The sequence below is a fragment of the Emydura macquarii genome, unplaced genomic scaffold, assembly GCF_026122565.2.
Source record: "Emydura macquarii macquarii isolate MOO-44397 ecotype Brisbane River unplaced genomic scaffold, CSIRO-AGI_Emac_v2 contig_561, whole genome shotgun sequence".
NCBI lineage: Eukaryota > Metazoa > Chordata > Testudines > Chelidae > Emydura > Emydura macquarii.
In genome coordinates, this window is record NW_027130698.1 from 9,228,831 (window position 1) to 9,255,820 (window position 26,990).

The 26,990-nt window shown below is 39.8% G+C and overlaps 1 protein-coding gene and 1 pseudogene across 3 annotated transcripts; both read left to right on the forward strand.

Moving 5' to 3' along the window:
- The first annotated feature begins 3,795 nt into the window (after window positions 1–3,795).
- On the forward strand, window positions 3,796–11,789 carry LOC137147681 (hypoxanthine-guanine phosphoribosyltransferase-like; annotated as a pseudogene).
- Window positions 11,790–14,826: 3,037 nt separating this feature from the next.
- NUDT7 (nudix hydrolase 7) lies at window positions 14,827–22,735 on the forward strand. 3 transcript variants are annotated; one of them, XM_067540114.1, is made up of 4 exons: window positions 14,827–14,909; window positions 18,216–18,369; window positions 19,647–19,805; window positions 22,187–22,735. In XM_067540114.1, exons 1-4 carry the CDS (start codon window positions 14,872–14,874, stop codon window positions 22,568–22,570), a joined length of 735 nt encoding a protein of 244 aa, XP_067396215.1. In that variant the 5' UTR covers window positions 14,827–14,871; the 3' UTR covers window positions 22,571–22,735. The 3 variants fall into 3 exon arrangements, with proteins under 3 accessions (XP_067396215.1, XP_067396216.1, XP_067396214.1); XM_067540115.1 differs by lacking the exon at window positions 14,827–14,909 and adding an exon at window positions 15,002–15,311; XM_067540113.1 differs by lacking the exon at window positions 14,827–14,909 and adding an exon at window positions 15,548–15,597.
- Window positions 22,736–26,990: the final 4,255 nt, after the last annotated feature.

Consider the following 26,990-nt stretch of genomic DNA (forward strand, 5'->3'; position numbering starts at 1 on the left):
AGGGTGATTTGGTAGATTGTTTTATGGTAATGGGTTACTGTATTATTTAGTGTGAGCCATCCTGCAAAGGCTTTTATGGATCTGTACAGTACATGCGGCAGGTCGCTATGGTGATCTAGTACTTAAACTGACATGCTCCTTGGGGTTCTGCTTGTGTCTTTTTCTTTAGAGTGTAGTTGATTCTAGTTGACTTTTTCTTTAGAGTGTAGCTTTATTGGCCCCAGGATATTAGACAGACAAGGTGAGTGAGGATATATCTTTTACTGGACCCACTTCTGTGGGTGAAAGAGCTTTCAAGCTTACCTTCTAGTAACATTTAACAATGATTTGTATTTTATCATCAGGTAGCAGGCAAGCTGTTTATACAACAGAGAGGGTTTTTTTTTAAAGCTGAGCTATTTATATGAATGGCTGTATTTTGTTGGTCACAGTTGGGCTCTAACGGCTTGCAAAATCCCTAAATCTTAAAAAAGAGGTCAAGGATATTATGGCTACGTTCTGTGTATTAGAGATGTATATGTGGAAAAGCTGATTAAAAGCAGCTAAAGTAGCTTTGAATACAACTATTTGCTGACTCTCACTGCATAACATTTCCAGATCCACCACTATGTACTATGTGCACAAAACCTGTAGTTCACCAGAGAACAAATGGATTGCATGGACATATAATATTCTGAATTAGAATGAATATAGTTATTGCTCAAATAAATGTAACATAAGGCTATTACTGGTCTGCATAAACAGTAATCACTGGATTACATGTATTCATGCATACAGTGTAAGGACTTCTGAACTTTTACCAAAATATACTGTTCTAATTGCAGCAATATAACAACATCCATGTTAATGAATACAGCCAAAATTCAGCCCTGATTTAAGCAAAATTCACTCTATTACAGTTTATTGCAGTCGATAGTATTATACCCATTTATAACAAGGCTAAATTTTAACTTGATGGTTCCATTTGACTCCAGTTGAATCCCGCCAGTTGAACCCAGCATTGTAATTGCAAAAGTAAATTGTAAACCTCAAGTACATGAAAGAAAAAGGCCACTCTTTGGACCAATGGCATCATGATAAGAAAAATTGCAAAAGTTAAAAAGAACTTGCTCATGCAAAATTTTAAACTACAATAAAGATCTTAAACTTTGTGAATAAAATCTTGGCCCCGCTGAAGTTAGTGGGAGTTTCATCATTGATTTCAAAGGAGCCAGGATTTCCCCTGTATGTTTTTCTGTTCTTTTTAGTCAAACATGTGACTTATGCATGCGCAGACATTGAAACATACAAATGTTTGCAGGGTGCGCAGCACAGTGCTTGAGATTCTTTGATCCCTCTGCATATGTGAGCGCAACCGTCCCATGAGTCCAAGGAAGGTGCAGCAGTCCTCAACACAGAGAAGTAGTAACTCTGATGTTTCATCTTCTCATGTTCCCTCACTTGTAAGTACATACGATAAAAAAGGAACAGGGTGTGCATAGAAAAAGTGTGTATGCTTTCACTCTCACCGGACAACAGCTCATGCTGAGAGAAATATCCTAGTTCACACAAGTGTATAGGGTTAATATAGCATTCAAAATCATGGGTCAGCAAGTATGAATCTATGTTACTCCTTTGATGTCAACAAAGCTATGCTGATTTGCACTCGTTAGGTATATCATATGTACAGTTCATATCAGACAGGCTAGACAGTTTCACTGTCTCGACTAAGATTTGGATAGAGTACATTTAAACTTAAGGTGAAGCCAGTTTTGTCTCATTCCAAACCATATCTTCAGCTACTAAGAAAGCAAAAGCTAATAAAATATGGAAACTAAAATGTACCACTCTTCCACATATTGAGTAGCATTCTACTGCACCACCACTCCTTTTGGTTTGAATGTGGGTACTTGCACAGAAGGGTACCATACAGGGTTCCAGAATAAAACCCTAACTGGGGTCAGTGTTTCTCAATGACCAGTCCATGGACTGACACCAGTCCATGGACTGGCACCAGTCCCTGAGCTCTCCCTACCACAGTTTAGGAAGACAGCAAGTCCTTCCCTGGTATCAAAAAGGTTGAGAAACATTGCTATAGTGGTTCTAATTCGCATCAGAGTGTTGATTTCAAAGAATAAAACTTGTTCGAACTTGTTTGTCCTATAGCTCTAGCCTTAAAGCAGGGTCCATTTGCAGACAACTTAAAGTAAAACCTGCTAATTGATTACTTCATTCTGTGGCTGCTGCATGTTTTGCGAGCAATATCCTACTCTGGTTCCCTGAGGTCTACTTTCCCTTCCTCTTAAACACTCAGCTCTCTGACTGCCAAAAAGCCAAGTAAAAACAATCCTATCTAAAGAGTTTGCAGGTGCTAATCGGTTTGCACACAATATGCTGAGCACGCTAGCTCTGCCAGTTCCAAGCTGACAGTTACCCAGCCACCAAATGTTTGGTTCCCGTGCCTAGTTAGTGAAAACAAAGGATGTTTCACAGTTTGTAGGAGTGTCGCACATGCCAAGTCTGAGGGGAAAGAGTTCAAATCACAGCAAGATGCTGAGAGCAAGCATAGCACTGAAACTTTGTCTTTCACCATGGTAGTCACCTGCTTTGTTTTTGAATAAACAAACTCTGAAAGATTAGGAACATATGCTGTTCTGTACTTGCCCACCTTGGATAGTTAGCAGTGTATTCCTATTGCTTCTGCAAATGGCACTGATATCCACCAAAGGAAAAAACCAAACAAACCAACCTACAGAATACTGAGCAGACTTGTCTGAAAGTAAATTTTAAGAATTCTGAATTTTTGGGGCCAGGGCTTCACCAGGTGTTAATCAAAATAATTCCATTGACTTCTGTTAAATGTGACTTCTATAGAGTTCAACCCATTTACACCAGCAGAAGATCTGTTCCTTTTTATGATGTGCTTTTATTAAAGGAAGGCAAAACTGCCCATGGGACAATTTAAAGAGAATTCTAACTCTTTGTGGCAAATTTAACATGCACATTTTAACCTTGGGTGCAAACTCCAATTCATGCACCAACCCTCTACTTTACTTTACAACAGTACTCTGAATGTCCATTTCTCATAATATTTTGCTGGCTTCTTTAAAAATCTTCCATGCTTGTGAAGCAATGGCACAAAATGTAAGAAGGGGCTGGAAGACATCCATGTGCTAAAATACATTATATGGCTTCTGACACTCCCCATGATTTAAGAAAAGATTGATTTGGTCAACGCTGGAGACTTTGGGCCAGAATCTGATCCAATGGAAGCTTTGCCATTGATTTCAACCAGGATTTGGCCCATTGTGAAGTGGGAATTTTTATGTACTTCTGTGGCAATTGCTCCAAGATTTAAAGGGTTTGGAAAACTGCTATAAAACATGATAGAACAATACCTGCCAATAAATGAGTTAGTGTTTTTCCTGCTGTACTTGAAGAAGGGAGAATATAAGAATGGCCATACTGGCAGATCAGTGGCCCATTTACCCAGTATCCTGACTTCTGACAGTGACTAATGCCAGATCCTTCAGAAGAAGTGAACAGACCAGGGCAATTTCAAGTGATCCAGTCCTAGCTTCTGGCAGTCAGAGGCTTAATAGCCTTTAATGGACCCATCTTCCATGAGCATACCTTATTCTTTTATGAACCCAGATATATTTGTGGTCTTCAAAACATCCCCTGCTGAGTTCCACAGGTTTGCTGTGCATTGTGTGATGAAGTACTTCCTTTTGTTTGTTTTAAACCTGCTGCCTATTAATTTCATTAGGTGACCCCTGACTCTTGTTTTATGTGACGGGGTAAATAACACTCACTTTCTCCACACCCTTCTTGATTGTACAGGCTTCTATCATATCGCCTCTTAGTCATCTCTTTTCCAAGATGAACAGTCCCCATCTTTTTAATCTCTCCTCATATGAAAGCTGTTCCATACCCCTAATCATTTTTGTTGCCCTTTTCTATACCTTTTCCAATTCTAATGTTTTGCATTTTTTTGAAATGGGGTGACCATAACTGCATGTTAATTCCAAATCATATGCCTGTGATTAATGGCCTGCTTCACATATTTTAAGTGCCGTTAAATATGGTTAAATAAAGTTTATTTTAAAAACTCCTCTTGTGCTTGTTGAGAGATAATTAATAATCTGCAGGCGAGGTTGCTCGGCAAAGGCCATCAATTGTAATTCCACTCCTGCTGCTTCAGTGAAGAGAATTAACCCCATTGTTTCACTGAAGCAGAGAAAGAAAAATAAATAGGGAATTAGAGTAATGCTGGATTTCTAATATTTGTGAGGACATTAACCTTTGATACTGCTTCTTATGCCAAACAGGTATCAGAAATCTACCTCTGCTGCATAAACATAACAAAACTGTTTGCTGATGTGCAGCATATGGAAACTAAGGGTCCAATACTACAGGGTACTGCACTCCTCCTGAGAGGGGCTCAGCATTGTCAGCTTCCATTTGAATGCTTGTGGGAGAGTGAGTTTGAGAAAAGGTGAAGATGCTGAGCTCCTTAATTAAATACAGTGCTTTAGTCTAGAGTAGGACTGGACCAGCTAGTACGGCTAGGATAGTATGCTTAGGATCAACATGGCTCTTACGTCCACTGAATGTATTGCTGTTTTCGTTTTTTATGAAGGGCAGGGAGGTTCAGGAAATTATTTCAGCAAAGAAATGTCATACACGCTTTGAAACACCTTTTGCTGCCTTTGAGCAAAATGCTCTATTGGCTGGGATCTGTTTAAATAGAGCTATGATTTGTTTGGTTTTGATTAGTTTCACTTGTTGAAACTCAAACTTGCTTTTAACAGTGATTAGACTATAATGCAGCTTCACCATGCTACATTAGTGGACTGCAACGTGAGCATTGGCTGCATGAGTGCCAGTGTAATAATAATAAGCGAGTGAAGTTTAGATGGCCTTTACGTTTTGCTAAAAGAGTGCATGTATATGAGAAGGAGCAGGGGGGAAGTGGGAAGTCTGGACGAGAAAGAGTATGAGAGAGAAGGCGAAGTGTCACAAATCAAGAGGAAGGATGGTTAAGGCACTGGATAGGGACTCAAGCTCAGATCCCAGCTCGGCCACACACTTCCCATGTGACCTGAAGGAAATCACTTTAATCACTCAGGGCCTCAATTCCGCACTTATAAAATGAAAATAATAATCCACCCTTTCTCCCACACTTTGCACAGCCCACCTATTTCGATTATAAGTTCTTTAGAACAGTGGTTCTTAGAATATGTTTGTACAGCACCTAACACAATGGAGCCCTAATCTTGTTTGGGGATCTACCCTGATAATAATTAATAAAGAAAACAAAGGTAAATGAAAGAGTTGAGAGAGAGAGAGAGTATTCACCTGCCTCTGAACTTCACTCAGTTAATGGGAGAAGTCAGGAACAACCAGCACATCTTTGTCAACATTGGCCACTTATCTATTCCCACTGGTACATTTTGCATTTACAAATGTAATGGGTCCAGTCACACATGTGAGAAACCTCACTGATTAAGGATTACCTGCATGAGTAAAGGCCAGAGGAGGCCCAGGCTTTCATTCTCAAGCAGTGAAGGGATCATAGGACAGAATGGGTAAGATGCAACAGAAGGATGTGTTTTCGCTCCCTTTCCCTGCATTGCTTGTTGTTATTATATCACTAGTGCTTTTTTTCCTACTTCCTGTCTCTCTGTGAGCTCTGCTGTGGCTGATGGCCAGTGCCAGTAAGTAAGTGTCAATTCCTGGCATGAATGTGAGCATGGGACTCAAGAAATCACTGTCATTGACTCCTTGGTTTTGGTGGCTAACGTCTCACACAGACAGATGCACTCCCCATCAGCACCCTCATCCTCCACCCCTGGGGAGGGTATTTGGGTTCCCTCTGGGTTGAATGCCTGGCCCAGGGTAGGTGGGGTTTAAGATGAGGTTTGCCTGCACCCTCATCCCATGCTGTCTTTTTGACATTCAATTAATTGCCTGGGAGTTGGTGGAATGGGAAGGTAACTTCCTTAGCTCCCATTAATTGTTAATGAACAAAATTGTGGGCTGCCACTTAAACTCATTTCTTTGGATCTGTATCTCACACTCCACTGTGGTTCTACCTATCAAAGAGGGAAAGGGAGATCTAAACAGTTTGGAAACACAGCTAGATTTTAAAAATGCACATAGATTGCCATTTTGTAGGTACTTTCCCTCGCAGCTTATTTTATTACCCAGCAACCACTGTCTGATTTATTTTCAGCTACCTAGTGAGAGGGCTATTTCCTTCATGTCAGAGTCAAACTTTGAGAATAGAAAGATTAACACAATAGCTGCCTCAGAATTTCTTTATGATAAATTATTCTATGTTGACAGCTATATTTTAATGGAGCCCATTGCAAATCCAAAAATATTGCAAGTTGAGAAGCTATTAAAGAGAAAAAATATATTTTGTACAGCAAATTGAATGTAACACTTAGAAGATGAAATGTACATTAATCAGCTGTTTTACATGCATTCTGTCAGGTATGTTATATATCTTTAAATGGCTATTCAGGGCTAGTAATTGTAACATTTTTTTTTAGCTGGGTACTGTAAAAGGTTTCTTCACTGCAGTATTTAACACTAAAATTGGTCGAAACTCGGAATTTACATTCCATAAGGAATTCTGATACTTTAAAATTTACTTTTGGTCCCTGTCAGAAACAAAAAGTCAAAATTACCATGAAACAAAAATGCTGAAATATTTAGTTTTGGAAACATCAAAATGACCCTATGAAAAAGTTTCATGTTGATAAGGTCAAAGCATTTAATTTTGATTATTGTTCTGAATATTATATTGTATTGTAAACATACAAGTTTGAATGATAACATTGAAATGAAACATTTTGATTTTATCGAAACAAAACATTTTGCTTGTTTCCCATCAAAATTTTTGAATAAATTAATACTGTGATTATTACTGTGAAATGTTTCAATTATGTCAGATCAGCACATTTTGATGGAAAATTGTTCCACTGGAAATTTTTCATCCTGTTCTCCTTAATACTGTGTTATGTTATGGACCAAGAGACAGATCCTGTCCCTTGCCAGGCCCATTTACACCTCTCTGGCATTATAAAGGGAGCAGAAGGGCCCTCTGGGGAATTCTCACAATACAAAAATGTGTAGGTGTAGGTGGTTCCATACCACTCATCCTCCTCAACCATTGATGTAGAGGAATACAGGGGGAGTAGCTGGGGGTAGCGAAACCAAGTATGTTAGTACTTGTTAGTAGTATGATAGTTAAGAGGAGAGATCAGATACTCGATGCTCCAGCTATTTTAGACCCTGGAACTGCCCATTAGTAGCTGTGAGGAAGCTGACCCTCACCACGGCCCAGAATCCACAAATGTGCCATAAAGCTAACTTTTCTCCCCCAAACTGGGCTTGGCCTTCCTTCTGTACCGCATCTCCCTAGAGATCACGCTCTTGCAGAGAAAACTGAATTGTTATTTTATTAATACAATCCCATCTCTTATAGATGAAAGATGAACAGAGTGGTTACAATAAAAACCTATTTCGCATCCCTAAACATTATGAGGAAGCGCTAGAAAGACTCTTCATTCCCCAAGGTCTCATCCTGGACAGGTATGGAGATGATAAATTTAGAGGCGACAGCTGTCAAATCCCATGATAGCATCATTAGCAGGTCAATTTCAGCATGAGGCAGGACTGAGTTGCTTTCATTACATGTCTGTCAAGGACTAGGATGAGACCATCTTATTTCATTGCCACCTGTGCAGGATTTGAAGCTACATAATTCAAAAAGGGAAGATGTTTGCACTAACTCACTCTGCCAACTAGCTCCATCTGACTTGGATCCAGATATCTGGTGTGTCCCATTACAGAGAGAGGCTCCAGCTACGGAATCCTGACACCCCTAACTCCCATAAAACATTCTGGGGTATCTGGATCTAGGGATTTGTAGCAAACTCATTTCTGCTTAAGGGAAGACCTATGTTAAATGGAACAGGTGTCACCTTGCACAGCTAGGTCCCAATCTTCAGCTGATCCATTGACCTCAATGAGTCTTCACATGGAAGACAGGTTTCCATCCATGCAAAGCCCATAGCAGGATCATGGCCTTAGCTTGTAACTCCAGCAGGTGATTTGTTCATTCTAAATATTTCTACAATTGTGCCAACAAACAAAATAAAACAAATGTACTTCACAGTGTTGGGGGTTTTTTGTTGGTGGTGTGTCCTGCCCCCACTTTTGGACAGAACGTTTGGCTAGCGACATCCTGTAAGATATGGGAAGGCTCCACATTGTTGCACTCTGTTTCCTTAAAGAGGGCTATAAATTCTTTGCTGATCTGCTGGACCGTATAAAAGCACTAAATCAAAACACTGATAAATCTGTGCCTATTATTGTGGATTTTGTTAGACTAAAAAGCTACTGTGTAAGTTGTTTTTTCTTGCATGCAAATTGACTCTTTCCATATATTTAAATTCTGAGTCCTGTTAGTTTACATGTTGCTGTCACTAAAGAAAAGGAAGAAAACAAATTGAATTTATGCAAATGTCTTGTTTTAAAACAACTTAAATTTATGATACATTGAAAAGCAACTGATTTTTCTGACTCGCTCTAAGGGACAGAAGCATATTATATAATAAACGGCATGAGTATATGAAAGAATAGTGGCAGTATCAGGGAATAGAATCCAGGTCTCTTGACTCCTACTCACATGCTTTAAACTCCTGCAAAAGTGCCATTACCATGTTAGAAACTGAGGCTGTAGGAATTCTGGGTTATGGATTACATGTGGTCTGTATCCATTGATTGTGGGTATTGACTATCTCCTGAAGGTTTGGTTCTCGTAGACTGTATCGAGAGATTTATTTTAAGAAAGTTTTATTTGAAAATCTCTGACATGCCGTGTGGATCTACCGGATATAATCCCCCCCCAGAGTAAAGAGTGAAGGAGCACTGGAAAACACTGCAACCCTAAGGCTGTGCTAGTTGCCACGGAGCAGTTCTGTGACTTGTACAGGGTCGATTCTGTGTCGTATGCTCCTATTTCCCACATGGAAAACCCTCCGGCTCTGTGCATGAGTCAGACTTTGTCCCATAAGGAATTAAATAGAGTAGTTCACACTCATCTGCAAATGCATCGTACAATTCTAAACAATACCCACTCTGTTGCACTACCTAACTGTAACAGAGATGATTGAAAGCCATGATGTGTACTTCAGAAATACATCAATTCAAATGTCTGTCCAGGCTGTTAAACCCTAAGATCTTTCCCCCAAATCCCACAATCTAGAAGCTTATTTCTCTGACAGATGGTTGTTGAAAGCTGAATTTGCCATTTGACCCAATAACAGACAGCATAAAAGTCGTGCTAAATGCAAGTTAATACTTTCAAGCAGGTGGTGTCAGACTTTTCTTGATCTCCTCCTAGAATGATTCATCTACAGAAAAAGTCAATACTGTGGGAGAAGAACTGTCTGCATTAAATGGAAAGGTATGAATCAGCTTCTTTAGCATTAGAGGAAAACGGCAGTTTTAACTTTCCTCAAAAAAGTTCAAACTAAACTATTTCAGTTGTTGCTTATTGGAAATGAAACTTCTAGGGGCCTGATTCTAGGCAGCCTTGTGGAGCCACTTATAATTAATCAAAGTGGGTGAAAAATGTCACCATTCTGGATGGGCATTCTACCACGACTTCAGTGGGAAGAGAGTTAGGCCAATGCTGAGCACTTTTGGAAATCCCACCCCCCAGGTGTTTTGGCTCATTTTTTAATCATCTTTAAAAATTTGTGTGACTATTTCAAAATAGCGGTATTGCTAGATGTATAATAAACAACATTACATGAGACCTGAAATCAGAGGCCCTCTTGCAGTTTTTGATTGATAGCATTATCATACCTTTTTTGGCCAGAAGAGCACTGAGAACAATGGGAGGTGCTGGGTGTGGAATTCTTAAGAAAATCTACCTCAAAACCCCACACTTCTCTGCCTTTTTCCCCACCTTACTTGCATGTAATTGAAATTGTCAGTGAAAATATGTCTCGTACATCAATATCATTAATTGAATTTTGTGGTGAAAAATGACCATATACGTTGTAGATACTTCCAAGATTATTTTTGTGGGTTTTTTTCCTATATGGACACTTCAATGCAGCATGTCTTAATAGTAGAGGTAGGTGCTTTATTGACATGACTCCATGCAGAAGCATTGTTTTGCATATCAGAATTAATCATATTTGTTTTTATCACTTAAGTTGTTTCTAGAGTTAGACTATATTTCCATATGTCTCCCAGCTAAAGTGTGTATATTTCATATTATCATAATAATGTGTGGTTGGTGCCATTGATCGCTTTGTAATCTGCACTGATATTTTCACACCTGTTGAATAACTTATTTCTTGCCTTTCTTTGAGGACATTATTGAGACTGTCTGAACAATGCAGACACGGCTTTCAAAAATAAAGAACTACAAGCCAAAGATGGTAAAGGTAGTAAGGTAAGATAATATGCCAATTCAAGAAGAAGATAATGACTTCTATTTAAATTAATATTAAGATGCATTGCCTGGGAGAAAGCAGAGATCAATATTTATCCCAATGGATGGCAAATCCAGATATTAACAGAAAGAAGATGTTAATGGAGATATTCAATTTACCGAAGGCCTAACATTCAAATAACAAATATGTTCCAGCTCATCACTGTTTTTACTATTACTATTTATGAACTGACAATGTGATTGGTGCTGTTTACTCTCAAGTTCTTTGAGATCTGCAGCTAAAATAAGAGATGACTATTATTATCAACCAAAAGTTGAATGAAATTTCATTGAAATCACTAAATTGGGCTTGAGCATGGACCAAACTGGGCCCCAACAAAATCAGGTACAATTCACATTCATGTCCATAAGAACTGCATCTGCATGTGCCAGAGCTGAATTTAACCCTATTATTTTCTGGATTCTCTAATATCCTTTTTGACTGTGTTTAGTTATCAGTGTGATGGATGCTTTAAAAACATCCGAATATACAGACAGAATATTTCTCCATAAGCAAGACTGTGTTTTCTCATACATTAGTCTCTCTTAAGATCCTCTTTCACAAGCAGGTTCACAGATTCTAAGTGTGTCTCCACCACCTTCCTGCTTCAGAGGCAGATGCACTTGTTGGTTCTAGATTATTGTTAAGTTTTACCCACTGAAGACCCAACCAGTTATCTCTGCTTCCAGAGCTGTACAGGAAGTAGCCAGCCTTCCTCTGCATGGCAGCAGCAATGTCGACCCCATGCATTTAAAAATTACGAGCCAGCCCCTTTAACATCATGAGACTGGCTGAAAAGTAAAAAGACTAAAAAAAATAGGGCTCTTTTGATTTGTCTTCTGGTTTTTGAGCTATTAGGATGCTCCTGGGGCATGTTTTCAAGCTATCCTTTGCAACCATGAGAGCTAGAAAATGCTTTTCAGCTATTAAAAAAACAAACAACCTAGAATCTCCCATATTCACATAGGGCTTTAAAAAAAACAACAACGCACAACTTAATGTAGTGAATTTCACAATAAAATAATGAGAACTGGCAGCAGGGGAGCCAGGGAAATGTGCTGGGTTCTTTAATCTACAATTCCTTTTCTTTGCTCAGATGCATCTTTTATAATCAGTTGATCCAAATTCCAGTTGATGGTTCATTTATTTATTTATTTTAAACCTACAGTCTGCTAGTTAAAAAGGACATCTCAAAGTTCAGGGTAGAGACCAGACTGTAAGTATGGCACTTCTGTGATATCCATATCATCCAAAAATAAAACATGCCCCAAAATAAAATCTTGATAAATCAAGCTACTGGTGCTACTGGCATGTAATGGGGTAGGAGGTTCAAAGGGTATGGAGAGAAAATTGTAGAAATGTAGGACTAGAAGGGACCTTGATTGATCATCTAATCCAGTCCCTTGCACTGAGGCAGGATTCAGTATTACCTAGACCATTCCTGACAGGTGTCTGTCTAACCTGTTCTTAAAAATTTCCAGTGATGGAAATTCCACAACCTCCCAAGCTCCAGTGCTTACCTATCCTTACAATTAGAAAGTTTTTCCTAATGCTTAACCTAAATCTCCCTTACTGCAATTCAAGCTCATTATTTCTTGTCCTGTCCTCAGTGGATAAGAAGAACAATTTATCACCGTCTTCTTTATAACAACCTTTCACATTTAAAGACTGTTAGCGGCCCCTCTCAGTCTTTTCTTCTCCAGACTAAACAATTCCAATTTTTTTCAATCTTTCCTCATAGGTCATGTTTTCTAGACTTTTAATCATTTTTTTGCTTTCCGCTGGACTTTCTCCAATTAGTCTACACCTTTCCTGAAGTGTGGTGCCCAGAACTGGACACAGTATTCCAGCTGAGGCCTTATCAGTGCTGAGTGAAGTGGAAGAATTACTTCTCATGTCTTGCTTAAAACACTCCTGCTAATACATCCAGAAGGATGTTTGCTTTTTTTGCAACTGTATTACGTTGCTGACTCATATTTAGTTTGTGATCTACTATAACCCCTAGATCCTTTTCTGTAGTATTCCTTCCTAGGCAGTCATTTATCATTTTGTATTTGTGCAATTGATTATGCCTTCCTAGGTCTAGTACTTTGCATTTGTCCTTATGTGAAGGATAAACTTGTATTCCAACAATAGATTGTTTCATACTGGAAGTTCAGACAGGAACCTCCTGAATCACAGTTGGAGGACGGTGACTGCTGGATTTTAGTCATGATATTCAAAGGCACCTTACAAGTTTGGTTTTAGTTTGATTCATCACCAGAAAGTGCATATTCTCTTGATTTGGTTCAAAAGTGGCCTCTTGGAACTAACATCTTGTTAGTCCCACTCCAATTCCAGCACTGTCGATCAGAACTAAAACTTCTGGTACAGCCTTGAACCCAGTACCCTAGTCTGAATCTAATACAATTTCGCAGCACATCTATTAAAGCCACATCTCTGTGGCATAGAGATACAAAAAATAAACTATAAGATTATGTATCCTTGTGATAGATTGCCTACATTTTTACCCAGATATTTTTGTTCTCATACAATACAAATATGTATTTAATTAAAGTGATGGTGAGTTAAATAATAATGCATTCTTAAAATGTTGGTGAGTTAAATGATTTAAGAAGACAAATATTTTGAAAAATGGAACTTTTTTGTATAAAGTCTACTTTTTTCCCTCTTTTCTTTCAATAATGATATCAGTCATTAATTGGGGTGCAATAAATGTCTGTGACCTAGTTCAGCAATTCGAGGGCCTGACTCTGAGAAACCACAGAAGCATGTAGTAAATGCAGCCTGTTGTTGTATTTCAAGTTAAAGCATGTGGTGTAAATATGAAATATTAAGAACTAGACTTTGTTACAAATACAGGCTTTGAAATCCCAGATAAAATTTTGGTGGGATACGCTCTTCACTATAATGAATACTTCGGGGATCTAAATGTAAGTGTATAATTGAATGTTTGCTTATATGTAAAACATCATTATGTTCAGTCATAGCAGATTTAGCTAAAATAAATTGTTTTGGTTTCTAACGTACTGAAGTTACACTGTACTGTGCATTTTATATAAACTGCATTATTAAACAACAAATTGTTTGTGCAAGCATTTTAGGGACTGCAGGTTAACTGAGTCCACTATATAAAGGGGACAGGAACCAGAACAGAGCCAGATATGTTAATTTATTTAACAAGATTTAAAAGAACATGCATTGCAAGCTAATTAAAGATACATTTGTACTCTCATCTTCAGAGTATTGTTTCATGTTTCACGTTCGTGTGAGATGTCATTTGGATCACCATTTATTGTTCTTGGCAGTTAAACCAGGATGAACCATTACAGCAAGATTATTGTCCAATTTGTTGAGTAAATGTGATAATAGATTGTTGTCATTACTGTATTCCTGAAAGGGCATAGGCACCCTGTAGGACATGCCTAGGTGAGGGGTCATCCTGACTGTACAAATAATGGATGTTGGCCACATAACAAAGCTCTGGCGCTGCACACAAAGGAAGTCTCTGTTACAGAAAGAAGGAAGTTTATCCAAGGGAGTCCAACTTCATCTGTCCAAGCAACCTGTTTTGCTTTTGTTTCCCCACGTGCAGCTTCTGTGCCCTGGGTGATGACGGCGGCAGGGTTGGATCAGTAGCAATAAAGCTGGACTCCACAGCACGGCCCAGTGATGGTGATGGAGTAGCACTGACTCCATTGCACATCAAGGCTGCCTGGAGCAGCACCACCGTGTCTCGCTGACTGCCCCGTGCGTGGGTTCTGGCGCGCGCACACCTTCTTTGACTAACCCGGGGGCGTGACCGCAGGAGCGAGGGGGCGGGTGACACACCCTACAAAGGAGGTCAGATTAGAAAGCGTCTGAACACCTGCAAGCGCCCAGCCCCCCTCCGCGCCCCTGGGGGCTGCCGCACGGCTGGACTTCCCGTCACCAGCCAGGGGAGGGAGCCTGGCGCTGGTTACAAGCTGGTCACACAGAGCGGGGGGGCCGTGCTACCGCCACACGCACAACGCCAGCCCCGGCTGTACCAGACCGTCCACGGCGCTCTGCTGAGGACACGGGAGGGGCGGGGCGAGCCCTGCCAGGGAGCCGCCAGGTAGGCGCAAGATCTGCCCACAAGTGCCTCCTCCCCTTCCTTCCCGCGCATGTGGACTCGTCCCGCCTGCCCCCTCTCCGCGACTCTAGCCAATCAGAGGCTAGCACTTGGCAGCTCTGCTCGCTGATTGGGGGAAACACACACCCAGCGGGCGAAGAGCGAGGGGAGGGGCCGATTGTTCCTCCACTCTCTGTTCGCCAACCCCTGCCCCACGGCCGGTCTTTCTCTCATCGGGCCGGGGGGCGGGGCGGGGCGGGGCGTGTCAGAAAGATGGCGGCGGTGGGGGACGTTGAGGATGGGGGTAGAAGGTAACGTGCCCGCCATGGGCTCCGGCCGCCTCACCGGCCCGGAGCGAGGGAGAGGCTCCCCCACAGCCGAGCAGCGGCTGTGGGGGGAGGAGGAGTTTTCCCACCCCCGGCCCGCAGATCCCTGTCACAGCGCGGGCGGCGGCGGGGGTTGCTCTCTGGCCTACCAGAATTTCCCCGCCCGCTCAGCGCCCCGTGGGGCGGCAGCGAAGAACTGCGGGGGCGGCCTGAGGGCGTAGCCTCGGTCCGGTTTTTGGAGGCCCTTCGACGCCGAGCGCCCCGAGGCGGGTTGCCCTGGTGACGGGGCGGGCGCTGTCTGCCAGTGTCCCTTAGCTCCTCGAGCTCAGGCCCCCGGCTGTGACGTGAGCGTGGTGTTAGCCCCGTTTTACGGAGAGGGGGTCTGAGGTACAGAAAAACGCGGGCTCCGTCTACATTGCAAAGACCAGCCCCGGGCTGCCGTGCCCGCTGACTCAGGGTGCCAGCCCCAGGCTGTCTGTTTTCCTTGCAGGGTGGGCTTCAGGGCTCTGGGTGCAGCCCAAGCGGTGGGACTCGACCATCTGGCAGCAGGCTCTGAGAGCCTGGGCAATCCGCAAGTCTATGCTCTGGTGAAACAGCCCAATTGCCACGAACCCGAGTCAGCTGGCATGGGTCAGGTGCATACGTCTAATTGCAGGGTAAACATAGGCCAAAGGTACATCTGCAGTGCAGGTAGCAGTGCAGTTTCCAGCCCAGGTAGATGTATCTGCGCTAACTTTGATCAAGTTAACGTGCTAAAAATAGCAATGGACTTAGCCCGCTGAGTGCAAGCCTGTCTAAGATCTAGGTATGTACTCGGGCGGTTAGCTTGTGCTGTCACCTGCACTGCTGTGGCTACATTACTAATTTTAATATGCTAATTCCCGTACATCTATGCCAGCTGGAAATTACATCTCCAGCTTCAGTGTAGGCATGCTCTACGTGACCTAGAATCATAGGGTTAAAAGGGACTGCAAAGGTGATCTCATCTAATTCCCTGCCCAGATGCAGGATTTGTTGTATTAAATCTTGTCCGTGACCCCACAAAGTCTATGGCAGAGCAGGGACTTCAAGCCAATTTTCCCAATTCCTAGCCACTGGAGTACCTATTCTCTGTTGCAGGGGTAGTCAATTTTATTTTTTTTGTCAAGGTCCAAATTTCTTGGTCAAGTTATAATCAGAATCCGGGGAAGAAAATAAAATAACTAATGATAATAAGTAAATATAAAGATTTCCATTCAAACGCATCTGGATTTGGCCCACAGTCTACCTGTTGACTACTTGTGCTCTATTGTATGCACCTTGGTGTAGGGACTATCTGTTTTCAGCTTAATTTAAAAAACTGTACAGGGCCACCAACCTTTTCCATAAAGATAAATATAGTAAATACCTGTATTGTAGCCAGTGAAAATATTCACAGAATTTACATAGAATTTAAAAAAAAAAATCTATTTACATACTCTGTGTTTCATGGGAATCAGCTTTGAGTGTCATCCTTTCTTAATACAAGAGAGAAGGGCCTGAAGTAAAACCTTGTTGTTCAAAATGTATTTGACTCGTTTGAGCAGTCTAGTTTAAATAATTTTAAATTCTTTATAGTATACTAGTAAAAATATTCTAAAATATTTTTGTACAAGAGTAATAAGTTCTTCAGAGTAGACTGCACTGCAGTCCTTTGATGTTACGTCTTAACTGAGAGGCAAGATTGTTTGAGAGTAACTTTATGCTTGCAAGTAGCCCCATTGATTTATCAGGTTACTTTGTTTGAGTTTTCAGGTTTGGGGGTTTCTTTCTTATTTTGTACTTCACTCTATAAGACATCTCTCTAGCTGACAGTTAACAAAACAGAAGCATCATAAATTACTCTGGTTAATTCAAGGTGCAATTTTCCATGACTATTAAGTTGCCTTGAGATTGTATGCATTAAGTGCAGCACAAATAATGTGCCCAATCCTGGTTTTGGCATTTATTTTAGTGGCAATCAGGATCAGGCCAATTAACTAACTAATATGCCCGACCCTTGTGAGGTGGCATTATTCCTATTTTGCATATGGAAGAACTGAAAAAAAGATGTGAGGTAACTTGTCCAAGGTAACATACCATGTCAGTGACAGAACCGGAAAGGGAATCCACTTCTCCTGGCTCCAAGTCTAGTGTCCTATCCATTGAACCATGCTGCCTCCTAAATGGAAGTATTATCACCCCATTTTACAGATGGGAACCTGAGGCAGAGAGATCCAGCCTGGTCTACATCACCACGCTGGATTGACACGAAATATGCTAGTTACATAATGTGCCTAGTGTATCTCATGTGCTGTGTACCCGTAAGTATATCGACAATGTCTTCAGGACGCTACATCGACAGGAGAATCTCCCAACAATGCTCCCTTCCGCCTTTTGGGAAGGTGTACTAATTCAGTCGACGGGAGAGTGCTCTCCCATCAACTGAGCAGGCCTACACAGACCCGCTAAATCAATGCTACTGCATCGATGCCTGCTGCAGTGTAGACATGCCCTAAGTGGACAGATGAAGATATCACACGAAAGTTATAGCAGAGCTGGGAAATAAACCCAGATTCTCTGGGTCCCAATCCAATAGCTTATCCATAGAACCATGCTGCCTTCTAAATAGGACCATCAGAATGTAGCAGAGCACAAACCCATCTTCCAGTCATGCTCCTTCATGATTTTTCCTAGATAACTACTTTTTAATGAACTGTCTAGAATATGTTGAGCAATCTTGTTCCCATAAGCACACTGAGCTGAGTGAAGTCTTATTTTAAATTGAGTTTAAAAAGCTTTAATTATATAAGTGCACAAGCATATGCAATTTGGAATTATTAATGAGGGATGGGAAGTTAATTCTCACTGTATATATTTTTTAATGAACATTTAAGAGGGTTTTATTAAACATTGTAATATAAAAACACAGCAAGCCAGTGTTATATTTGCTAATGTTGCTCTGTGTATAGCTTGTTTATAATATTATATATCTGGCATAATGTGCTAATTTGATTAATAAGAACTGATTGCTGTTATATGAATCAGAAAAATTCACTCCATGTTTGCTTTGGGAATGAGGTAATGATAATCAGTAGGTTGGAGTCAAAATAATTGTGGTTTATATAGTCACAATATTTAGTTTCGTTTACCTCATAAGTTTGAAAAACAGAACATAATGTTTTTGAGAGCAGTGGTATCTGTAAAACCCTAAATTATAATCTTTCCTATATTCTTAAGTGATAGGATAAGCATTCTGTTTAGTTATGAAGCATTTTTGTTTTTTTATTTTAGAAGGAGTATAAAAGATAAGGCCAAGATCAGTTTAAGAAAATATGATGTTGGAGACAAATTCTCCCATTTGCCACTGGCCAAAGCATCTGTTCTTATGCCTTTAATGGTTAAAGATGAAAAGCTGCATGTGCTATTCACTGTCAGATCAATGAAGGTATGTGAACTTGAAGGTCAAAGCATAACATCAAAAGTAACATGAGAAAGTGTGTTGCAAAATTGAGGTGTGTAAAAAGAAAAAGCGAAGGAAGGAAAACACTCAGATGATATTCAGATTTATTCATATTCCTATCCAAGTATTGGGCTCTGTACAAATCTTAATTGTTACTGCATGCTTTTAGAGCCTAGTCTTCAAACGTGGATGCAACCAAAATAACCAAACGGACATCCTTATTTGGAAATGTAAACAGGTTTGATCATGTAAACATTAATCACTCTATTTACTTTCCAGATACCCAATAATAATTTGGATGTTTCTGTGAATTCTGATACAAGTGTCCAAGTCAGAATAAAAGGGGTTATGGTTCAGTTTCCTACAGAATTTAATAAAAAGGTTGATGTGTGCAATAAAGTTTTTACCAATGTGGTTTCTGAGTTTTTATGTAACATTACTTTTCCTGTCTTTTCACATCTGCAAGTGAAAGAACAAATCTTCTATTATTGTTACATATTGTGTCTCCGTCTACTGTCTTTGAAAGGTAATTTACCTGGCTGTTTTTTTCTGCTTCTGAGAGAGGTAATATCTCCTGAAAGATGCTGTAATGTTCTTACTTAAAAATCATGAGACTTTATAATAACTGCGCTTACAATAACTGAGCTGACAAACTGATGGTAAATGAGCTTTTTAACAGAGGCTATGATTAGCTCACAGAACTCTCGATTATTAGAGTGAAACTTCAAATAAATATAGAGACATTACTTATTCAGAGTTGTTTTTCAGTTGTTGATTTTGGTTTTTTAATTAATTCTCTTATCTTGAGTATTTAATTCTTTTTGTTTGACCAAAAGTAGACATTTTAGTAAACAGGCTCTTTGGAACCATCTGTCAATCTCTTACGTTAGGAAGAGATGGCAAAAGGCCTTGAAATGTGGCTATACATTTTAAAGGAAAGTATACAATACAAAACACATGATTATAAAAGTAACATTACTATAAAAATGCCTCTCTTTTTTTGTATGATGCTGAGAGTGAGGGTCTTAGATTGGGTAGTTATAGGCGCTGTGCTCAGGTATTGAGGAAAGCTTCCTCGGACAGCTCTGACAGTGCATCTCTCTTCTGACCTGTAGAGCTCTTGTTGTTCCAGTTCTCAGCCTTGTTGATTAGAGGGATCTACAATAATTTGGAGTAGTTTTTTCATGAGAACCAGTGTCCATAAGTATCTAAGATGAAATCAGCAAACTCATTATACTTAGTAATACTCCTTTAATTTCCAGTTGAGAAGATCACCAGGGGAAGTCTGCTTTCCAGGAGGTAAAAGTGAACCAACAGATCAAGATGAAATAGCCACTGCTCTACGGGAAGCCAAGGAAGAAGTGGGACTCTATCCAGAGCAGGTGGAGGTCATCTGTAGGCTTGTACCTGGAATTGATAAAGTAAGGTGTACCAAAAAAGTCAAACAAATCTGAATATTGTTAGGAAACAAGCCAAAAATCATATGGGAATGACTTGGAATTGCATTTCACTTCTATAGGCTTAAGATTGACCCATTTTAAAACTGTAGTAGTGAGTGACCTTTTACTTTGTACACTAATGGGAATGCAGCCAGTACACTTCCTCTGTTCTGGAGATGTCTTTTGAGGTGTAAATCAGTGTTAGTTTATAAGTTTACAAGCTTCTAGGCTCTAGCTATAGTTCACATGGGAACAGTTTTCACGTCTTGGCGACAGGATATAAAGTGCTAATTTTCAAAGCAGTTTTTAAAATATACTTTATGTATAGGTAACAATTCTCTTTTATTAATGGTCTAATTTTTGTTGCTGTATTCATATATAAGCCTTCTATTTTGAGTTTTATTCTCCCAGATAAGAAAGCGAAAGTAATATCTCTTAGGATTACAGTGAAGACATGCTTTATCTAATATTTTGAGACTTGAAGTATTGAGGTAAAGGTAGCTTTAAAGCACTGGTTCTCAACCAGGGGTACCAGGCCTCCGGTGAGGGGTGAGGCACAGGTTTCAAGAACCAGGCTTCAGCCCTTGGCAGTGGGACTCGGGCTCGGGGAACTGAAGCCCAAGCCCACCACCTCCACCCCTTGAGTCACCTCAGCGGACCATCCAGCCTGTCTGGGTTGCAGAGGGGCCACAAGCAAAATTGCAGTGTCAGTGCAGATGAGAGATCTCCCTGTGCTACCAGAAGGAGTCGCCTTACAGCCATTTGAGCAGGCAGCAGCTAGCCAAAAACACACACCTCTACTCTGCTACATCATAGCTTCAGGGAGCAGGGCCAGATGGAAGGCAGAAATCTGGGGTGTACGTGACCCCGGGTGACCCACATGCATCATCTCTGGTTGGGGGTCTACAGATTTGTCTACTTACGTTTAGAGTAAAAAAAGGTTGAAAATCACTGCTTAAAGCGCCAAAATTCATATAAAGAATAAATCTAGCTGTTATGACAGTTTTCTTAAATATTTTCCCAGCCAAATGTATCATTCAGTATATCATTATGCATTATTATAGTTTGAAATATACATATAAATTTGAATATATGGAAAATGTTAGCTTTTAATTCTTTCTTACAACACTATCTACTTTTGTAGTCTCTAACATTAAAGCCAATTTTATTTTGAGAATTCTTAAGGATGATATAAAAATAGGGTAATGTAATCAATTAAATAAAAGTATACTTGGTGGCTCTTTGTCCACAAACACCCTTATCTGTCTTATTCTGCTTGGTTACCTTGATATAAATCCATCTTGATTGATTGATTTAAATAGTCTATCCAGATTTTCATGGCCCTTGTGTTTGAAACAGTGACTTGCTGACTAGCAAATAGGGTATGTCCGAAAGGAGAATATGTCCTCTCTGTAAAATGTCTACCATTTGAAAAGTGTTTTTTCCCAATGAAACAGGATTATATCTTCTTTATTCAACAGCCATTTAAAAATAAGCCGCCCAAGGTAAATTTTGAAAAATGGGTTACAACTCTGAAGAAGTGTAACAATAGGAAGACTTCCCACGTGTACCAGGGAAATTGGTGAAGTGTTTGTGTTTCTGTTCTTTGATTTATCTAGCAAATTAACAAACTGTTAACAAATCTGTGATGATGCTGAACAAGTAAGGGTATCAACAAAAGTCATGTTAATTTCAAGTTACTCATGGGGGGGAAAACAATTTTGCATTTCTAGGGGAACATAATTAGTAGGGTTTGGTATTTATTTCCGTGCTTTTAAGTTGTTACAAATAGGGAATTGTGGAAAATAACATATTACTATTTTTACTTTTAAAGGGAGAAAGGTTTTCAATATGAAGGCTTAAAATACCTCCAGTAGACTTGGATTTTAGGATACTTTACAGGGGCTGATGGTTGGCTCTCATGGGAACAGTATGTGTCAGTTTTCATATTTATCATCTGTATAAATAAGCTATGTTTGTGAATGTTCTACAGTTTATCAGTGACCTGTACTGTATGGAATATCAGACTCGCTTGTGTGTGTGGTCATGTTTGCCCTATATTGGTGGTAGTGTGCAGAGAATATGAACACTGATGCCCCAAATTAGCAAGCTGCTTAAGCATCTGCATAAGTTTAGACACATAAGTAGTCCTGTCCACATCAATGCTAAAAAATACATACATGCTTAAGTAGCTTGCTGAATCAGGGCCTAAATGTGCTTCACAAGTATGATTGTTTCATAGGTTATCAATAGTGTTAAAATGATGTTGAATTTGCAATAGATAAACTATTTCTAAAACATTTGAAAAATACAGGACTTCTTTTAAGTATTTTAAACAAATTGATGTTTTTTCTTTGTTTCAGATGGGTTCGTTAGTAACACCAGTTGTAGGATTTATAGAGGACACATTCCAGGCCAGACCTAATCCAGATGAAGTGAGTGATGTATTTTTGGTGCCACTGGAGTACTTTATCGATCCATTAAAGTACATGACCTTGCCTTATAAAAGAGCAGATGGTGTTGCAGGTTGGCTGCACAGCTTTGTGTATGATGACCCTGAGCGTAAAACATCACTTAGGATATGGGGACTCACTGCGCACTTCGCTGTATTTCTTGCTCTTGTAATTTTTGAAAGAAGACCTACATTTGACGTTCAGTATGATTTTGACAATTTAATTGCATCCTCTGAGAAGAGTTTCATGGAGCTATATATGTCGCTATACAAGGGAAAAAGCAGCAAACTATGAGCTGTGTGACTGGTACATAAGTACAAACAGTTGGTTTAAATTATTTTTCAAACTTTGTAATTTGATTTTCTGCATCAGAAATTGTCCAGTTTTAATGCCTTTATTGGATTACAAAAATAAAGTGCTGATAGGTTAATGCACCCTAAATAGACTCATTTCTGTATTTATTTTACGTATATCCAAAGCTTCATAATATTTTCATGGTCTTTGTGGTTAAGGTATTGGACTGGAACTCTGAAGATTTAGGTTTAGTTTCTTACTCTGTCACAGACTTCCTCTGTGACCTCTGATAAGTTACTTACTTTCTCTGTGTGCTTCAGTTCCCCTCTGTAAAATGTGGATAATATTCTTTCCACCCTTTGTCTCTTTGATTTAAAATATAAACAGGTATGGGCAGAGCCTGTATCTTACTATGATATGTACAGCACTTAGCATGATGGGGCTCTAATATTGATTGGTGTCCTTAGGCACTACTGTAATACAATAAGGTAACAGTGCTTTTAATAACTATTTTGTTTTAGTTTATGAATTTTAGAACTTGTGCTGAGGTTGACATTCCTTAAAACCAAATGTTATTGCCTACAGAAAGTGTAAAGTGCAAGCACTGACACTAAAATATTAGCCCTCTAGGGTGGAGAGAGGAATTGTTCATGACTAGTCGTTTTTTATCTCTACTGCAATAACTGGTGAAGGTTCCAAGTAGTGCCAAGCAATACTGTTGGTTTTTGTGGTGTGATAAACTGTCCACTAGCAACTGGACCGAGACTGCTAGTTCATTTCATGAAGGCCAATAAATGTCAGGTGGTTAAAGCATTTAAAGGCATTATTAATTTAGACTGGATTTGAACTTGCAACATAGAAGTGAAGTGAAGTTACCAGTCTTCAGAGCCCACTAGTTTCCTCCAACCTTCAGTGGGAATTGAGGGCATTTAGAATCAATCCTGTTTTCTAGTTTAGTGCTAGATTTCTCCTGAACAAAATCTCATTTCTTCTAGTATAATGTGTAAGCATGTGTAATCCCAGCCAGGGCTTTGTCAAGCCAGGCTTTAAAAACCTCTAAGGATGGAGATTCCACCACCTCCCTAGGTAACCCATTCCAGAGTTTCTCCACCCTCCTAGTGACAATTTTTCCCCTAATATCCAACCTAGACTTCTCCCACTGCAAATTGAGACCATTGCTCCTTGTTCTGTCATCTGCCACCACTGAGAGCCTAGCTCCATTCTCCCTGAAACCCCCTTCAAGTAGCTGAAGGTCACTATCAAATCCCCCCTCACTCTTTTCTTCTGCAGACTAAACAAGCCTCAGCCTGTTCTGCTAAGTCATGTGCTTCAGCCCTTTAATCATTTTAGTTGCCCTCTGCTGGACCCTCTCCAACTTGTCCACATCCTTTCTATAGTGGGAGAACCAAAACTGGACACAGTACTCCAATGATTAGGTAGACTGTAAAGAAATTAGAAGTGATGGAATGGCCAAGACATTGTCTGTCTGGGTGAAAATCACATTGGGGAAGAAAGTTGCCAGAGTTTCCCCTAGGATAGTGCTTGGGGTGTGCTACAGATCTCCAGGCTCCCATCTGGTTATGGATAGAGACCTCTTTAATGTTTTTAATGAAATGAGTACTACTGGGAATTGTGTGATTATGAGAGATTTTAACTTCTCAGATATAGATTGGAAGACAAGTGCTACTAATAATACTAGGGCCCAGATTTTTTTAAGCAGTTCAATTGCAGCTAGGAAGCTTTTCCACAATTACAGGCAGTTAACTGCCATGGTGTTGAGCATGTAGTGGATGTCTGGTATCTTTAACATGTTGTAATCATTACATTTTGCTTGTGACCACTCTCCTGATATGCAGTGGAGCAATTTTGGCGAGCACATAAAGGCTGTTCACACATTATTTCTTTTATACCTTCTGTGATTTAGTGGCAGCTGTCATTCAGTACAGGGTTCAGCTTCCTCCTGTGAGCTGATCTTTTCCACGGTGGACATGTGTATTCAGTGGTTCAAATAGCAAAGTGCAAGTGTGGTGGGTCTTAGTGTTTCTGGGTTGATTCTCCATTTTGAAGTTGCAAACTTCCTGAGTATGTTGGGTCCCGGAGATAACTTTGCTTTTTGTTTCTCTACATGTGACTTGAAGGAGAGAGTGCAGTCTAGTGTACAGCAGGGGGCAAGTGATACCCCATTCCAGATGATGATGTGTTGTCTAAGCCTCACTATTCCAAAGATGGAAGATGCATTTTGGCTAAGATAAATGCTTTATTATGAACTTGCTAAAAGGTATATGTTGGTTTAATATCACAGTGGGAGAAAATACAGGAAGTTTCATACCAATTGGATTAAGAAATAGTTTTCAAACATCTTTGCCATGGTTGACATTATTAATGTATTACAGTAACAATAGAGGCCTCAGCCAAGATCAGGGCTCAACTGTGGTAGGCATGGAACAAGCACACCATTAATAATCCCTGTCCCAAAATGTTTACACATCTAAGTAGAGATGGCAGACCAAGTATGAGAGAAAGGATGCAGTGTCATCTCTGACATGCAATATTTTTACAAGCCACATCTCTCTAGTTAAAGTGTTCAGATTGTAATCATTTTGTGGATTCTACAAATTAACAAATGACGAAGAAACGGAGAGTGTATTGTTGGTCTGAGTCAGTTCAAATTAATTTACCGGTTGCTTATTACTTAGTACTCTCTCTATATTTTTTAATTCTGAAAAATAGCTATGCTGCTTAGGATGACTTCCATATAGCAGTGAAGTATTTACACAGAGTAATTACACTGTCAATATATTGTAGGGAAGAGTTTTGTAATGGTTGGGTAATAGACTCAATGATCTAAATAGATTTTTTTCCCCCATCTTGGAGTTCTATAATTCTATGAGCTACCCTGTTATGGCTCTTAGTTTGTCCTATGTCTTTCCTGACCTCTAGTCTGGAGTTATTGGCATGCACTTTATTCTGAGCTACCCTTGGAAACAATTTTGTACTTTTGTATGCTCTTGTACCCCTTGTTCCCAGCTGCTGCAGAGTGTTGCAGCCAGCACAACTGCTTGACCACATTTACACATCAGGCCCTGACAAACAGGATAAGTACTGACTTCCTTTTATTCCAACACTCCCTGCGACATCCGCAATTGCCTGGATTTTAGAAGGGAACTAAAGTGGGATGGGAAGATAGAATTCATCCCCTAACCAACAAGAAGGCCATGATGTTGCAGAACGGCCTTTCTATGGCCATTGTTTGCATAGTCACAGATCGTGTAGCCCCAATTCACTGAAGTCAACAGGACTATTCTTGCCAAGTAAAGTTCCGCATATATTTAAGTGTTTATAGAAATGTGCTTGACCATCACAAGAAAAGTGAGAAAAATTCTGACTGATTGCCTGTATTAAATTTATAACTGAACTATTGGAGGAAAGATGAGCCAGATGGGGAAAAATTATTTTAAAAAGTTGAAACAACTTTTACAAAAACAAAGGGCCAGATCCTCATCTCGTGTAAATCCATATAACTCCATTAACTTGAGTAGAGTGATGCCAAATTACACCAGCTCAGGCTCTGGCCCATTATATATATATATACTTACTGTAACTGATAGTCCACATTGTCTTAACAATGCTCTTTTCCCTTACCTTTTGGGTATGTCACTGTCTTTTAATATTTAAGTAATGTGTGCCAACAACAATTCTGTTTAATAGTTAATAACTAAAAAAAGCCTAATTTTTATTTGTATATTGTATTTTAATATATAGAACTATCTACCTTTTAATCTAAAATCACTGAGATCAAAATTTTTCGATTGTGTTGATTCCCCAGAAATTTCTTGGAAAGGAATTGAATTTTATGTTAAAATAGAAGTGCTGCAATTCTGCAACTGCCAGATTTCATCTCTAAATATGGCAATCGTACAAAATGTATTATTTGAGACTTTGGCTACAGTCAAATTAGAAATGCAGTAACTGATGAACTAATAAACAGCTGTAACCTGAAAGTTTGCCAGTGGTTGTAGAACTGGGATACTGTTGATAGGGAGCTTATGGAATACAACTGGTTGGAAACAAAACTCTTATTTCCTTGATATAAGACAAAATCAAAAGGTATGTCTTAGGGGGCAAACTCTGTTCACCCTCTTGCACAGCACAGACGGTCTTGAGCACACACAAACCAGTGTTTGGAGGATGTGAGGAAAGTGGTGTTTGTAAGTAGCAAGAGAATAAGAAAAGGGCTCCTGGAGGAAAGCACTGACACTTATCTCTGCATGGTTTCAATAGTATTAAATAATTTTAAATCTGAGCCAGTTCCCAGGTGGTACAAACCAATGTAGCTTCATTGAAGTTAATGGAGCCACATATGTTTAAACCTGCTGACGGTCTGGCCTGTCTTTCTGTATCCATCTGTCCACAATTTCCA